The 17,643-nt window shown below is 39.9% G+C and overlaps 2 protein-coding genes across 2 annotated transcripts in view; one reads left to right on the forward strand and one right to left on the reverse strand.

Annotated features, from left to right (window-relative positions):
• Positions 1–599: 599 nt before the first annotated feature.
• Positions 600–7,856, forward strand: LOC132363612 (granzyme A-like). Its single transcript, XM_059919293.1, has 5 exons — positions 600–669; positions 3,288–3,426; positions 5,183–5,324; positions 5,589–5,858; positions 7,695–7,856. Exons 1-5 carry the CDS (start codon positions 600–602, stop codon positions 7,854–7,856), a joined length of 783 nt encoding a protein of 260 aa, XP_059775276.1.
• Positions 7,857–12,610: 4,754 nt separating this feature from the next.
• CDC20B (cell division cycle 20B) overlaps positions 12,611–17,643 on the reverse strand; it is a 64,073-nt gene continuing 59,040 nt past the window's right edge. Inside the window, exon 12 of the mRNA XM_059919301.1 lies at positions 12,611–12,711. Coding sequence (XP_059775284.1) covers positions 12,611–12,711 — 101 coding nt within the window. The remainder of the gene's footprint in view (positions 12,712–17,643) is intronic.

The raw sequence follows: 17,643 nt of genomic DNA on the forward strand, positions 1-17,643 counted from the left end.
CTGCCAAGCTCCAGACAGGGGCACAATAAGTTACCCTCCACAAAGTGGGGGAGGAAAATCCAGGCAGGAGCTTATGAATAAATAAGCCTCCATCCTATATTTCCACGTGCCCTTGGCTGATTAATCCTTACAAAATCCAAGCAGATGACTAGAAAGACACTTGGTTGGTGACCAACTTTTAGGTGACCAATTTTAAATCTCTGATTTAAGTCTTTAAAGAGCTTTCATTTGTGGATAGAAAAGATAATGTTGCTGCTGATGAAAACTAGAATCCTCGAAATCTCAGCTGAAACATTTGGAGTCTCTTCTTGTATACTATGTTCTGATGGCAAAGAGGGCCCATTATCCCCATCCGCTCTGTAGAATTACAACCCTCTCCCCTCAGCAATCCTAGCCGAGGAAAGCATGCCCGCAGATAAGGAGTGATTACTCACTGTTCTCACTTGTGGTTTGTTTTTTTTTTCCTAATACTCAACTTTGAAATTGGAAAGAAAGAAAAGAAAGGAAACCACATCCTTTGTACTCTCGATATATAAATAAGAGCCAGTAAGAACTGAAAACAGATTTTCACATTGATTGACGTGGGGACACCAGCCACAATGAAGAACTCCTCTACCTTTCTGGCAGCCACTCTCTCAATGGTCATTTTTCTCCTTCTAATTCCTGAAGGTAAGACTGATTCTTGTCATTTCCATTATAGCAATTAAGCAAAATGGAGCAGACTCTTTGGCGATATTAGCTAAGTGTACTAAGAGGAGATGTTTTTCTCACAAGCCTTAACATTCTTTCTTGGATTCTACATATATCTTTATTTTAGAAGGAAAAACATCCTTCTTTCTTCTTTACAATTCCTTTACAAAAGATAATAGAACCACCAGTGCTGCCGACTTGTGGCTTGAAAACTGCCAGAAAGGACACTTTAAAAACAAGTAAACAAACAAACAAAAAGTTCTTAAGTTAGGAAAACAAATAGGACCTTTCAGGGAAGGAACAGTGATGCCTCAGCCTTTCTTGCTGCAGAAAATGCATAGATAGCTTTAATGACAAAATCGACTATACTTCAATAATAAATAAATAAATAAATAAATAGTTTAAAAAAAAAAAACCTGACCTAGACATACCCCCAAAATCAGGAATGTTTCAAATATTTATCATTATTTCTCTAGGCTAGTGTGTCCTTGGGAATATATTAGGACATTGGGAGCATCCCCGCATTGACTCTTTGGAAGTGCTATAGTATTTTGTATTAAGCTTATTCTTTGATGTACTAAGTAGTAACCAACTTGCCTGGTTTTGTGTGAGTTGCACATGCATCAGTTTGAAATGCTGTAAAAGTCATGGGATTATCACTAGAAGGGTAATAGCCCCTGGGTAGCTCTAGATGTTCCTTAAAAACTTTCTAGGCAGTGAAAACCACTCTGGGGCCAGGCTGAACTGTGCTGACAAGTGTGGAGCAACCATGGGTTTTCCCCACATTCTGGCAGCTTTTGGAGATGGAAGTGGTGGGCAGGGGCTGATGCAACAACCTATCTTACCAAAAATTCCCAAGGAAGTTCTCTGGTTTATCTTGCACCTAAAAGTTTTAGAAGTAAGAAGGTTGCAGGGCATTAGAAACAAAAGGGTGGGCAGAGTACTATAAGTATGGCATAGCACAACTATGTTCAGGCATGTTAAATCCTCCACAACAGTGAAAAGAGAGCAGATTAAAAAAATCCAATCATATCTTTTCTTCAAAGGAAACAACAGAAGCAACTTACTCTTTGTTTCCTGTGGTCAGAGGGAGCAGTGTGGGTCCCTGAAAGGAACAGACACAGCAAAGCAAGACTTGATGCTCTGGACGGGAGGTCTCAATCCTTCTACACGTTAGAATCCTCTAGAGGGTTTTGAAACAATGCTGATATCCCAGCCCCAGTGATTTTAATTTATTGTGATTCTGGGTGGGAACCAAGAATTGCTAGTCTTAAAAGCTTCTCACCTGCTCTAAATCCTATTCCCGAATCCTAGGTTGTGGGATATGGGGACTTTTTCTGAGGTGGTATGTGTGCTCACCAAACACAGCACTCTGCAAAACGAAGTATTATATTGAGTTTATGATTTCTGCAGCCCAGACGGTCCAAAGATGCATCTTTGAAATCCATCTATTCGTGATACACCCTAGGAAAATTGAGATGTAGGTGAAGTTCTCTTGGTTTCTCTAAGTCCCTTATCCTTTTACTTCTAGAGCCTAGGACTTCCCCTTCCCAACTCCCTTCTGGAAACGAGAGGCCTTCTGGACACCCACTTCCCCTTCCCCCACTCTCATCATTTACACCTCATTGTAAATCTGGCAATGAGTTAGCTTTAATAATGGAGTAACAGGCACTGTGCCTTATTGAAGGAAACCTGAGTCCCAGCCAATGGTCAGGAGAAATGTTTGGGGAGAATCCAAGAACATCTGGTGTAGGAAGGTGGTGCTGAGAGTATATCACACGGGCACAAGATCCTCTCAACCAACATGTATGGTTTGCCTTGTGCTTTGGTCTCACTGTTCGCTAATAGTGAATCTCTACTCTTGTTCTATCACCAAAGAAATTTGACTAAGGCAGAATTCTCTCCCTATAGCATCTTCTCTCCTCTCTTCATTGGAAAAGGAATTAGATTAAACCATGTGGTTCAGTCTGGAGATTGAAGGGGAGCTTCAGGTGCAAAAGATATTATTCTCTCAATTTATGAATGAGAAGAGTGCAAATTTCAATAAGAAAAAGTCTCACAATGACCAAAGAACTCAAGGGTAGGGTCACAGTTAAAAGGCACTAATATCAGTTTGTAAGCTGTGGGGTTTTGCAAGGGCTTGGGGCAAAAAAGGGTGGTTTTCAAGCTTCTAAAAGCCACTCTGCTTCCCCAAATTAATACTTAGCCAGAAAGGGAGAGGTGTGGGGGAGCATTCAAGGCTGTCATCATCACCAGCGGCTCCTGGTGCACCTGTTCCTGGTATAAACCTGTGCACAGTTGTCTGCCTTTGCAAGCCCTGAGGCCTGAGGTCAGCGGTTGGGACAGATTTCCAGCCTGGTAATCCCTGGAACGGCCAACGGCATGGTTTCTGTGGGTGAAAGAGCAGGACCTTCTCAGAAAGTCCAACAGGAATGGGATTTACATTCAGATATCTGAAATCCACATGAAGATGGGGAGGGTGCTCTCATCTCCCCTCCTCTCTGAGTGGGAAATGCATGTCTAGTCTTAGAAACATGGCTTTAGGTAGAACTCTTTGGAGGGGTCACTGATATGACTTGTCCTTTTCTTTTTAACAGATCTCTGTGTAAAAATTATTGGAGGAAGTCCAGTGACTCCTCATTCAAGACCCTACATGGTGCTACTTCAAGGGAAAAATATCTGTGCCGGGGCTTTGATTGCAAAAGACTGGGTATTGACTGCAGCTCACTGTAATCTGTAAGTGCTTGGGTTTAAAAAACATTTGTGGAGATATTCTAACCTGGGGGAATATTAATGAAGAGAGTAAATACCACTAAAGCCACAGGATCTTAACATCGTTTACATCTTTGACAACTTGCTTTACCCCAAAAGGGAGTTGAGCCCAGACTCAGCCCCAAAGAATCAGACCAATGAGGAAGCAGCATCCAGAGCTCTTTCTGAAGATCTCCGCTAGAGCCACCCGGCTCAGGTGCTGCAAGTCTTTGCTGCTGGTCTTGATTTCATGATGGTGCGGAAGGGTGAAAATTTCAGTGTCCACTCAGGGACCTGAGCACCACTGTCAAGTAGAGAAAGCTTCTTTTGAATGCCTTCCTGTTTTTCTTATGAACTTCTCACGCCTTCAGCCATCTCTTAACCACCGTCAACCACTGCCTTCAAACCTCTTCCAGAGCTGGTCTTTTCTCCGCTCCCTAAATCAAGCCTCTAAACCTGGGCTGTCTATTATGATAGCCACTGTCATGTTGGCTATGTAAATTACCTATGGCTATATACATTTACATTAATTAAAGTTAAATCAAATTGCAAATTTCGGTCCTTGGTCTCACTGGCCACATTTCGAGTCCTCAGTAGCCTACATGGGGCTCCATATTGGACAGTGCAGATTTATAGAACATTTCATCATCAAAGTATAGTCTACTGAAAGCACTGTTCTAATGTCTTAAGTGAGACTAATATCAGCTGTGTAATGGAAAAACAGCAATGTGAATATATGGTCGGTGTAGTTTATACACTAAGTTGTGAGTGATAATGGCCTTCATCATTAATGCATCAGAGAGTATCTTGATTTTATTAACCAAAATGAACCTTTAGCATGGAGTAATAAAAGGAAAGAATGCTGGGACCCTCCTGCAGACCACCATCCCCTCAAACACACACTCAAAGCCATGCAAATAGGGTCTTCCACTAAGCAATCTATCTCTGAAAGTTTTCCCATTTAAGTCTGCTGTTCTGTTACGAAGATATCTTCAGTGCATTAGTCTACAACTATCGAGTGTCTTTTGCTTTTGTCTCTAGACTACTGAGACCTCTGTTTTCCAGTCATCTGCAACCTGATTCTCTATTACAACTAAAGGAAGGTTGAGGGGACAGCAGTAAAACCCCAACAAAGATCCCAAGACTTGGCTTAGCTGCCATGGAATTCTCTTATCATTTGTTTTTCAATGAAACCTAGTTTAGCTTGTTATAAATAAGCTGCAGGTGATCATGATGATAATGGTAATGATAAATTCATAAACAATTCACTTTTTATTCTTTAAAGTACACTTTTTTTTAAATTACTTAATTTATTTATTTATTTATTTTTGGCTGTGTTGGGTCTTCGTTTCTGTGCGAGGGCTTTCTCTAGTTGTGGCGAGCGGGGGCCACTCTTCATCGCGGTGCGCGGGCCTCTCACTGTCATGGCCTCTCTTGTTGAGGAGCACAGGCTCCAGACGCGCAGGCTCAGTAGTTGTGGCTCACGGGCCTAGCTGCCCCGTGGCATGTGGGATCTTCCCAGATCAGGGCTCGAACCCGTGTCCCCTGCATTGGCAGGCAGACTCCCAACCACTGTGCCACCAGGGAAGCCCCTTAAGTACACATTTTTTTCTGAGCCACAAACAAGTATTTTCATAGCAAGCATATTTACAAATGGGACAATGAAACTGATCAGCACATAATATGCTCAGCTTCTGATTTAAAGAGTAAACCAAATTAACGGTGTTGTGTCTGTTTTCAGGAACAGAAGATCCCAGATCGTTCTTGGGGCTCACTCAATAACCGAGAAAGAGCCTGAAAAACAGATCATGTTCGTTAAGAAAGAGTTTCCCTATCCATGCTATGACCAGGACACGCATGAGGGTGATCTTAAACTTCTAAAGGTACGAACCTTTGATTATACTTTTGATTGACTTAAAAGTCATAGAAGCTCCTATAGTCTGGCCACCTACATGGAAACCTTTCTCAGTGCTCCGATAACTACAGATTGTAGCTGCATAAGGGGGTGGGAGTTGGGGGGGGGGGGTCCCTGAGGGTTGGGCTAGAATTTAAATAAAAATGTGAAATTTTTATTTTTTTAATTCATTTTTATTGGATGAAATTCTTAATTATCTCATTCTGTTAACTTTTTGCTTGTCTTCCAACAGCTGAACAAAAAAGCAACAATTAATAAAAACGTGGCTATCCTTCCTCTCCCTAAATTGGGGGATGATGTGAAACCGGGAACTATGTGTCGAGTTGCAGGGTGGGGTATGTTTCGCAATAATTCACCTCAGTCTGATATTTTGAGAGAGGTCAATGTCACCGTCATAGACAGAAGAATCTGCAACGATCAAAGGCACTATAATTATAACCCTGTGATTGGACTGAATATGATTTGTGCCGGAAGCCTCCAAGGTGGAAGAGACTCCTGCAGTGTAAGTAAAATAAGATCCCAAACTCTAGCTGTTGGGTTAAGTCATGCAGATGTAGAGAACTTGAAGTCACTCTTTGCCTTGTCATGACATTGGCTTCTACAGCGTCCTAGTGCTTTTAAAAAGAAGTTTGATAAAACTCCAGTCAAATTAATTAATGTTCTCAGCTCAGGTGAGTTGTTCATCATAAACCATGCTAGTGCCTGGGTTGAACTACTACATCTTCTTGATTTTATATCGAAAACCACTAAGAAGCTATTTTTTCTCATTTTTCATATTAACATATATAGATCTAAACTGAAAAATATATAACACTGAGGAGAGCTGAAGTCAGGGTTCCTCTAGGGCCTTCAGTACGTTTTCCCCATCTGAGCACCCCCCAAAATTCCTCTGCCATTTAACCAGGTAAGTCTGAAATGCCTGCATTCCCAAGACAGACTGAAGATCTCCGGGGTAAACCCCATAGCTTCCTAGAGCTGAGCTCAACCCTCGGAAACAACTTCCAAGAATGATCCATTCCAAAGTGCACACAAGCCTCCCTACCATATGCCCTGAGAAGGGCTGGGGCTGGGCTCTGCTTAAAAATAGGAGTAGAAGAACCCTTGACAAAGGTTTAAGCTCTGAGCACTGGTTTGTCACTTCTCACTTCACAGGATGGAGCTGAGCCCTCAGAGCCTTGCATCTGCAGAACTCTGTGTACAAGCCTCAGTAGCCCTTCATCCGGCACCACCCATCCTCCCTAAAGCCGGAAACAGCCAATCTGGTCTCTAGACCTTAAATACATTTAAATATGCTGATTCTAAAGTTCCTTGAGAGAATACAAGGTCACATATTGGGTGGCTCACGCACAAGAATAAAGCATGATTTACAGCTAACTGAAGCCTCCCTCCTCGTGGAAACAGGCAGTTCCAAAGTGTTATCACTGGCTTCCGGGAGCATCCATCTAGCATCAGATGCTCAAAGGAGACTTCGGGAGGAAAAGCAAAGAATAATGTAAATTCCACGAGAGCAGTACTTTTCGTCTATTTTGTTCACTGATTTAGTCCTAGTGTCTAGAAGACTACATGGCACATGGTAGATGTTCCATAAATATTGACTAAATGAACGATGTTTGCTAGAGAAGAATGGTGTTTGTGGGAGTTTGAAGGAATTGACCTCCAAGGTCTAATTTTAATGTTCACTGATACTATATAGGGTGATAGACTGGCAGATTAATAACACAAGTTTTAAAATGTAATTTTATCTTCAGTGATTACTGTATTGATGAGGTGAATTTTATTTTGAGTCTTTCACATTCCATCCGCTCTTTAGAGATATTGTTGTATAACTTATTTCATTAAATGTTTCTTTCTCATTAAAAAAAAAAAGGAGACTCGAGGCAGCAATTTCTGTCTATTTGAGAAGGGGAAGGAAAAGGTTGCTTTGGTTTTGTTCCTTTGGGAAAACAATTCTCTGCTCGAGGAACTAGAAAACATGGCTTTTGTTCTTTGCCTCAATCTGCATTTGACTATTTTATCCCTTGAGTTATTAAACATTTTGAGAAAATGACAAACAGGAGAGTTTCTAAAGCAGAGAATTTGTCTCAAAGTTAGTGGATTACACAAACAATAATACAAGTTTCATTTCAATTTTCACTGCTTCACAAACAAGTCGAGAAAACCAATTTGAACATATTATTGAATATTCCCAAACATTTTGGTTTTTTAAGCACTAATTGTCAAGTAAGTCAAGGTTGGTCTTAACTTCACCTTAAGTGCTCCACATTAAATGGAATTTCTTCCATTCTGCTAGTGGTCATATTTGATGCTGGTCTTCATCATTCCTCTTGTTTTCCCCCAGGGAGATTCTGGAAGCCCTTTGATATGTGAAGGCATTTTCAGAGGCATCACTGCCTTTGGCCTTCCAGGGAAATGCGGAGACCCTCGAGGACCTGGCGTCTATATTCTTCTCTCAAAGAAACACCTCAGCTGGATAGCTAAGACTATGAAACATGCAGTTTAGATAACCGTATTTCATTTCATTTGCTGTTACTTCTTTTTTTTAAATTTTTATTAGAGTATAGTTGACTTACAATGATGTATTAATTTCAGGTATACAGCAAAGTGAATCAGTTATTCATATATATATATTCACTCCTTTTCTTTAGACTCTTTTCCCATATAGGCCATTACAGAGTATTGAGTAGAGTTCCCTGTACTATACAGCAGATTCTTATTAGTTATCTGTTTTATATATAGTAGTGTGTATACGTCAGTCCCAATCTCCCAATTTATCCCTCCCGCCCCTTATCCCCTGGTAACCATAAGTTTGTTTTCTACATCCATGACTCTACTTCTGTTTTGTAAATAAGTTCATTTGTACCCTTTTTTTTTAAGATTCCACATATAAGTGATATCATATGATATTTGTCTTTCTGTGTCTGACTTACTTCACTCAGTACAACAATCTCTAGGTCCATCCATGTTGCTGCAAATAGCATTATTTTGTTCCTTTTTATGGCTGAGTAATATTCCATTGTATATATGTACCACATCTTCTTTCTCCATTCCTCTGTTGATGGACATTTAGGTTGCTTCCATGTCCTGGCTATTGTAAGCAGTGCTGCAATGAACATCGAGGTGCATGTATCTTTCTGAATTATGGTTTTCTCCAGGTATATGCCCACTGCTGTCATGTCTTAATTTTATCATAAATAAAATCAATTTGTATCACTGTACTTGTTGCTCTCCTATAACTTTAGCAGGCAGATCTCCACCAGCAAAGAGAACCAGAGTAATATAGAGACCTTGCGGATAATGCAAAGGAGAGATCAAGTGACCAATGTCACCTGTGTCATCCATGTGACAAGTGATATGCAAACTTGGCTTGAATTATTCACTTCACTGTTTCAGTGGGGCCCAGCAGGAGAGACACTAAGGTCAGTCTGTGTAGTAACAAGTACAGTGAAGGGCTCAGCAATTCTGCAAGAAACAGAAACAGCCAGTCTGGAGTGTTTGGATTAAAAGGAAATGTTTGCCCTTCAAAGGCCATTGTTCCACATCAACACCTGCTATTCAGATTTATATGTAAGAACCTGAGTCGATGGGAGAAGTAGAAACAGAAAATGCCTTACAGTATTTTCCAAAGGCAGGTGAGAAACAGAAATTAAAATTCTAGGGGATATTAATGAGGCACTTCGCTAGCCAAAAGAAAGATTCACAAGGAAAGTCAGCCTCCTTTCTCAGTAGTTTGAATTTAAGCCGTGGATTATCTAGGTGATTTCCTGGTTCCCCTTGTCCTTGAGTCTGGGTAGGTCCAATCAACATGGTGGTTACAGTGACTGCCATCTCATACTAGGGAGTGAGTGTTGAATCGTGGCCTGAAATTTTCCTTTGGGAAAAAACTCAAGATATTTATTCAGCGTATTGAACTTAGTGGATAGTCATCAGCCCAGTAGCCACTTCAAGATGAGATTATGTGAACAGATTCCTTTGATTTCCATCAGTTCCTTCTGGAATATAAATCTTATATTTGTGCGCATGTATGCATACGTAAACATCTACATACACACACACATGGTGTATCCAAACTAAGAACATACAGCAACACTAAGAGACAGCTTCTTAAAACAAATGAAGGAACATAGCTTAAAGACTGACCAAAATACTGGTCTTTTGGTTTTCAACCATGGCTGCCCATTAGACTTACCAGGCTCTTTAAAATGACCAATGCTCAGGTCTCACCCTTAGAAATTTTTATTTAATTTGATGAGAACCAAGACAAAGTATTCTTTTTATAAGCTCCCCAATGATTTTAATATGCAGCTGGGGATGAGAACCCCTATATTAGAAAGTGAAGTCTCATGCTGATATCTAAAAGAGATGCTCTAAGAGGATATTTTAGATGCCTGCTATAATCCCTAATTAGGATTTTAATAGCAATAAGAGGATGGATGGAGTATTCCCCACTGGCAACATTTATTACAGATTTTGAAGTCTACTTAAAAAGAGTTGTATGAAACCCTTGTTCATTGCTGGTAGAAGTGTAAATTGGTAGAGCTTCTTAGGAAAAGTGGCAGTGTCTATTAAAACTGAATGAACACATATGCTATGACCTAACAATTCTACTCCTGGGTATATACCAAACAGAAATGAGGGCTTTTCTCCACCAAATACGTGTTTGAGGATGTCTTTAGCAGCTTTATTCTTAAAAGTCAAAATTGAAAATAACTCAAATATCCATTCATAATAATATGGATAAACAATTGTTGTATATACAATGGAATATTACACAGCAGTGAAAAAGACCAAACTACATGCCTGTGTCATGCATGAATGCAACAATATGAATTACTCTTACAAATCTAAGGTTGAGTAAAAGAAACCAGACCAAAAAAAAAAAAAAAAAGAATATTTACAGTAGGATTACATTTATCTGAAGGTTGGCATAAGGCAAAACTAATTCATGGTGACCAAGGTCAGAATAATGGAGGACTATTGACTGAGTGGACACAAAGAAGTCTTTGGGGGTGAAAGAAATGTTCACATCTTGATCTGGATGATTTATTCATATGATCTTGATCTTATTCATAAATTAAATACTCACTGAGCTATACACTTAAGATGTATGTGCTTTATGTGACTTATTAGTCAATAAAAAATTTATATTACAAAACTTGTGTAGCAGAGGCTTCTATTTTGTGTATTATCTGTAAGTTCATTTTTTTCTTTACTGAAACCATATTCCAGACTTCCACCAAAACTAACAGCAGTAAAAGATATATTGTTATTTTTCTTAAATGAGAGCCTTGTTCACACACCAGTATTAATTGAGAGAAGTGATCTTTTGTCATGTCATAATGCTGTGAGATTGTTAAGATAGAAGTAACCACATCAGAATGGTGGGGGACACTGGAAGTGGCCTCACCATTTTGCTCCTTTCCCTGCTAAACTTTTTCTTATAGTTTATACCTGGCTAAATAAGAAGAAGATCAAATGAAAGCCATTATCTTAAAGAAGAAGAGTGTGTATCGCAGGAATGTAGCATATTTGCAGCTTTTGGTGACCTAAAATTTTACAAGGTAAAAATTACTAGCACTACCAAGCAGATTTTCTGAGTCTAAAAACAGGGAAAAGAACAGAATGTACTGGCAACTTGTCAGGAGAGTCCTAACACCCCTTGTATTTACTATTCCACTTTTCAACTATCAAGGCTTTTATTTGGTATTATTTTTTTTTTTTGAGGAGGGGTATTAAGGGAGTGTGTATGTATTGGTAAAAACCATTTATGACAAAGCAAATAAATTAATCAACATATGTTAGCTGACACATGCAAAACATTCCAAAGGACACCAAAAAATATAACATCTTGACACTAAAAAACACGTCATCTTGTTTGAGCCTCATGACAACACCATGGAGAAGGCAAGGCCAATATCCCTCAACTCCTCAATCGAACTGTCCGGAAGAAATAAGCATGTTAAAACTTAAATAAACAAAGATTCACATAGTAATAAAAGATTTTTTTAAAACAACTAGAATAGTTATATTAACACAAAATAGGTGATACAGACTGATGCCAAGAGTTAAAGCCAGGTAACATCATTTCAAAAGACTTCCTGGAGAGGTCAGGACTTATGTGAAGGTGCAAAGCAAAAGAAGAGAGGAGCAGGAATTCCAGACTAGAAAGAAGAGGTCTAACAAAAGCATAAGGCAGGAAATCACAAGACTTAGCCCAGGGTTAACACAGGAGGGGCGAGGATTAACATTAAAAAGATAGAACAGTGGTCTGACCAAGCTTAAAGAAACCTTAGCAGTTACCAAATCCAAATTCCTATTCTTGCAAATGTTGTGACAGACCCAAGGTCACTCAGTAAGTTTGTGGCAGAGCCATAACTGGTACAGGTCCCCAGCTTCAGGCTGTGGGCTCAGGACTCCGAGGTGGAGGCCTATGGGGTTAGGTAATGGGAGTCATTGGGAGTTTATGAGCAGGGGACTTGGAGGGTCAGCACAATGATATTAGAAATGTAACCCAGCAGGAATGTGGAGACCCATGAAGAATAAAGACAGGAAACCAGTTAGAAGGCAGTTACCACAAACTGGTCATCAGGTATGCAGGACATTACTAGGGTAAAACAAAAAACAGAGAACAAGGGGTAAACTGAATAACCAGGGGGATCCCTGAGTAATGAGACGACCAGGATAAGGATGACACCATGATAAGAGAAAAGGGAGTCCCACAGAAGTCCTCTTTTTGAGAGGAAGTAATATGCATGCTTAACATAGAGTAGCACTTTAATCAATGTTTTTCAAGTGAATAAGTTGTGTTTTTAATGTATTGAGTTTGAGCTAAAGACAAAGAAGTATCTCAGAAAAGAAATACCCAGAGACAGACAGAAGTATGAGGCTGGAGCTTGGGAGAAAAGTCGAGTGACAAAGAAGCGTTTAGAAATCTTTGCTGTAGATATTCTTGTGACTATAGCAGTGAAAATGCACCTCTAACGAGGAAAAGACAGAGAGAGAAGGAGAAGAAAAGGGGAGGAGGAGGAGGAAGTCAGAGAGAGAAGCATAGAGTCAAAGACAATGTCTGGGAAATGCAATGGACCGAAGCAGAGCAAATAAAGTAACCTGAGAAGGAAGGTCAGGAGAACAGGCATTCACCTCAGGAAAAGCACGTCATCTTGTTTGAGCCTCATGACAGCACCATGGAGAAGGCAAGGCCAGCATCATTATTCTCACATAGAAATGAGGAAGCTGAAGCTGAGAGGGGCTGAGTGACTAGCAGCAATTCCATACGCAGGCTGTGCCATCAGCTGCGGCAGAAAAAACCCGGGTCTGGTCTGGGCTCAAAGCCAGGTGCAGCACTCTGCCTCGGTGGCCTGTGGGAAGAAGGACAGACAGCTCACGTTCCACATGTCAAGGGCTGTTGCTGAGGACTGGGAAGCAACCTAAGCTGGGGCCACGAATCCCATACAGGACAAAGGGCTTCTCCAAACCCCTGCCACATTCAGGGCTGGTGCTCCCACTGCGCCTTTGCTATGGAAAACACCAGTCAGGGAGGACTCTGGGTAACACCTTAAAGTGGCTAAGGTTTTGCTTCACTGTTGCCCTTCAGGGCTCTTCCCCCTTGTTTTTGTTCCCTAAGGCTGCTGTAATAAATTACCACAAACTGCACGGCTGAAGACAACGGAAATTTATTCTCTCACAGACCAGAAGTCCAAAATCAAGGATTTGGCAGGGCTGGCTTCTTCTGGAGGCTCCAGGGGAGATTCTCTTCCCTGCCTCTTCTAGTTTCTGGCAGTTGTTGGCCATCCCCAACTTGTAGCTACGTCACTCTAATCGCTGCTTCTGTGGGCACATCATCTCTGATTCTGTGGTCACATCATCTCTGATTCTGTGTCTGTTCTCTGTGTGCCTCTTATAAGGACACTTGCCATTACATTTAGGGCCCATCTGGATAATCCAGAATGATCTCATCTCAAAATCCTCAACTTAATTACATCTGCAAAGACCCTTTCACCAAATAAAGTCACACTCACAGGTTTCAGGGATTTGACGTGGATAGCTTTGAGGGGACCAGTTTTTAGCTCACCACACCCCTCATGCCTTATACTATTATTAGTTCTATCTTCTCTAACCCACCAACACCCAGGAATTACCATGGCTGTGCTCCTACCACACACTCCATCCCTCTTCTTATCCTTCCCTGAAAGTCATCCTTTTGGGATCTTGGTTTCAAGAAACTAATCAAATAAACTGATGCAGCTTAATGGAAAAGGACCCAAAAATCTGTCTCACAAAACATACATGAGTCTTTCATATGGAATTCTGAAGACAATACCCTCTTTCTGTTATCTATCTGATCATTTCCGAAAGAATATTCTGTGGAACAATAGTTCTATACGAGGTTGATAGGTATTAAAAATGAAAAGAGTCTTTAATGTTCCCATTAATTTGGGAGCTCCAAGTTAAGAAAATTAAACAGGATTCCTTGTTTCAAAACTGCTATATGCATTAGAAATATTTGGAAGAAGAGGCTATAATAGGCAGCATTTCTGAAACTTATTTCACTAGAGTCCTTTTGACTTGAACATCTCAAACTACTAGGTTCCTTGGAAAATACTTTGCAAAACCTATCCTAATCCAACAGTAACTTTCACGATCAAAACTTCAGGCCAAAATCCACAAAGCTGACTCCATGAAAGAAAGCTGGGACTGGGAAGATGAGAGAAAAAAAGAGGTTGGATATGTTTTTGAGTGGGTAGGTATTTGGGGGCACAACTAAAATCAAATGAGGTAGGTGGCCACCCCCTCATAGACTGCTTACAACTCAATTGAGAGCTGGAATTTCAGAAATAATCTTGTTCTCTGACACAAGATTCTCAACAGCAAGGAGTGCAGATACACTATTCCACTCCCAAAGGAGACATTTCTTAGATACTTGGGGCTTTTTCCATCTAAACACATAACTCCCAATGCTCTCCTTCATGCATACACACACACACACGCACATACACATACACACGCGCAAAGACACACCGCCAAGGAGACATGGGATTGGCCCTAGGCATGTTGGTGCATTAAAAATGTTTAAATTTATAGATATAATGCCATCTTCTTATTTTACAGATGAAGAAAAAATTTAAGAGTATCGAACAATTTGTTCAAGGCCACACAGCTGATTAATGGCAGAGCCAGAACTAGAATCCAATTCAATGCTTTAACTGTTTACCATGCTCCAAATCCAACGCAAAGAAGAATCTCTTTTTCTAATGAAGGCCAGTATCCATTATTTTTTAAAAATTAAAATTTTTTTTATTTGAGCCATATAAATGAAAAGCAACTTAATTTAGTTAGGAAAATACAGATCATTATACCACTGCTTTAAAATTAAACCTAAAAAAGAAAAATCTATTCAATAAATATAATCAGTGATAAATACTCTTTCATTCTTTATTATGGTGTGTTAAGATGAAGAGGAAGGAAGAAGAGAAAGTGGAAAAAGGAATAACAGGGAAAAAATCCCAAATGTTTTATAGAGCAGGCTTTGAAAAATATCTTGACTTAAAAAATGGATAGCTACTTCTAGAACTTGTTAGGAATATGGCATTTGGATGGAAACAAAAACAATCTTGAAATACATTTTTCACATTAGTGACAATCTTAGTTTACTAGATAGTGGGAAATGCCACCTTATCTCAGATGAAGGTCCTCTTTTAGGATTTACATCCCCACGTGCCAAGAGTACTGTCACTGAAAGCATTGAAAGTTTGGTTTTCTTTATGCAGCTACATCCATAAATGAGACCACATACTGACGTATGTGCAATGGACTGATGAAACCCAGTCAAAGGTCAGATCTCATTTATAGACTAGAAAGTTACCTACCACTGTTTCAAACCTTGTAAATTACAACTCTCCGCGGGGTGGATAGGAGGGGGAATTATAAGGTATCTTTCTTCTGTAGTCAGGTGGGTGAGACCTCTCTAACTAAAATTTTCCCCCAGAGAATTATGACTCTGGGTAACAGGGTGAGACTTACTAAGGGCATGACCACAATCTAGAACAGCTTTTTTCCAGCTTTATGACCACAACTCATTGTCAAAACTACATTTTATGCAGTGACCCCATACATGCAAATGTACTGATAACTATGACAAAAGTTATTCACAAAATAATACCTACTTTTCCATTTTTCCATTCTATACCATTCTATTTCTTTTTTTTTTTTTTTTTTTCAGTGCTGATCTTGACCCACAATGGAAACATTGAGAGACAGTAAAAACACATAGAAGCTGAAGACCTCAGCAGCCCCATGCCATGTGGCAGTGCCCCCTGAAGCACGTTCACGGAGCAAGAACCTCAAGATGCTCCCATACAAAGATTTCCCAGATGAATTTGGGAAACAGAGAATGCTGTAACTCCTCTTGGAGATTCCCAATACACATAACGTATCAAAGGCTTTGAGACATTCTTAGGAAAGAAAAACTGTTCTTGTTTAACCCAGAATTTCCAAATTTATTTGACCACATGATGTGTGTTTGTAAAACAATCTTCCTGCTAAACACTTTGCGGAAATCTTGTACACAGAAGAAACTACTGAGTTAGAGATGAAAACTAGTGTCTAAAAGTTCAAAATTAACTGCATCTTCTCCAGCCAAAAGCATTTTAAAGGAAGGAGAAAAGGTTAAATGTACCTTTGGATAGCTATCTAATATCAATGAAAAAAATTCACAAGTCATTAAAACTAGAAAAGTATAACTTATTAAGGACAGAGAAACAAAAATGCACTAAGTACATTCTTTATTCTAAGCATCAGCAAATGGTTCAAGTATCTATCAGTACTCCCACCTAGCTGAAGGACCTATCTAGCTGCTGGAATTATAATTTTGTAAAGAACTGGGTTTTGGGGCTTGATTTTAAGTGTTTCTCTAAACTAAAAAGGTCTGGTGAATTGTGATTAAATATATGCAAAGGACCAACTCATGCTTCTCCTACACTCATGCTGGTACTGAAGTGGCTCTGTCAAGAGCTGCCTGTATTTTTTTTTTTTAACACCTTTATTGGAGTATAATTGTTAGTTTCTGCTTTATAACAAAGTGAATCAGCTATACACATACATATATCCCCATATCTCCTCCCTCTTGCATCTCCCTGCCACCTCCCCCATCCCACCTCTCTAGGTGGTCACAAAACACCGAGCTGATCTCCCTATGCTATGCGGCTGCTTCCCACTAGCTAATGATTTTACATTTGGTAGTGTTTATATGTCCATGCCACTCTCTCACTTTTTCCCAGCTTACCCTTCCCCCTCCCCATATCCTCAAGTCCATTCTCTAGTAGGTCTGTGTCTTTATTCCCGACCTGTCCCTAGGTTCTTCATAACCACTTTTTTTTTTTTTAGATTCCATATATATGTGTTAGTATATGGTATTTGTTTTTCTCTTTCTGACTTACTTCACTCTGTATGACAGTCTCTAGGTTCATCCACCTCACTACAAATAACTCAATTTCGTTTCTTTTTATGGCTGAGTAATACTCCATTGTATATATGTGCCACATCTTCTTTATCCATTCATCTGTTGATGGACACTTAGGTTGCTTCCATGTCCTGGCTACTGTAAATAGTGCTGCAATGAACACTGTGCTACATGACTCTTTTTGAATTATGGTTTTCTCAGGGTATATGTCCAGTAGTGGGATTGCTGGGTTGTATGGTAGTTCTATTTTTTAGTTTTTTAAGGAACCTACATACTGTTCTCCATAGTGGCTGTACCATGCCTGTATTTTTACTCACCAAGTCACACAGTATAACAGCTGAAGGATATATAGTCATTTTGAGGCTAACCTGAGCTCCAGCCAGCCTGACCAGCAGAAGCAGGAAGTCTTTCTGTTAAAGGTGTTTTGTTGTGGCCAAAAACATTCTCAGAATCTCCAAAGAGAGTCATGGTATTATCACTGCCTAATATTGTATATATTTGGTTTTTGTCTGTCTGCTCCCTCAAAAGTGTGAGCTCCATGAGGGCAAGGATATTGTCTGTCTGGTTTAGCTGTGTATTCCCAGTGCCACAAAAAGTGCCTGGCACATAGTAGATGCTAAATAAATAAATGTTGAATAAATAACTTTCAGGGATGACCAGAAGACAAGCTGAGTGGCAAGAGGAAGAAGATAGAATATGTAATCAGAGGTCTACAAGAGACTGGATGCCAGTGCTCTGTTCCTTCATCAGCCAACACTTCTGTCTCCCTAATTCCCTCAGCCCCCTTTAACATTTCAGATTGCACCAAAGAGCATTTAAGGCTCTTGAGGAC

This window comes from Balaenoptera ricei, chromosome 3 (genome assembly GCF_028023285.1).
Source record: "Balaenoptera ricei isolate mBalRic1 chromosome 3, mBalRic1.hap2, whole genome shotgun sequence".
Taxonomy (NCBI): domain Eukaryota; kingdom Metazoa; phylum Chordata; class Mammalia; order Artiodactyla; family Balaenopteridae; genus Balaenoptera; species Balaenoptera ricei.

Coding starts and splice junctions, on each gene's coding strand:
- LOC132363612 (XM_059919293.1), top strand. CDS start 600: ATGAAGAACTCCTCTACCTTTCTGGCAGCCACTCTCTCAATGGTCATT. Junction 670..3,287: donor TCTCCTTCTAATTCCTGAAG/GTAAGACTGATT, acceptor TCTTTTTAACAG/ATCTCTGTGTAAAAATTATT. Junction 5,859..7,694: donor GTGGAAGAGACTCCTGCAGT/GTAAGTAAAATA, acceptor GTTTTCCCCCAG/GGAGATTCTGGAAGCCCTTT.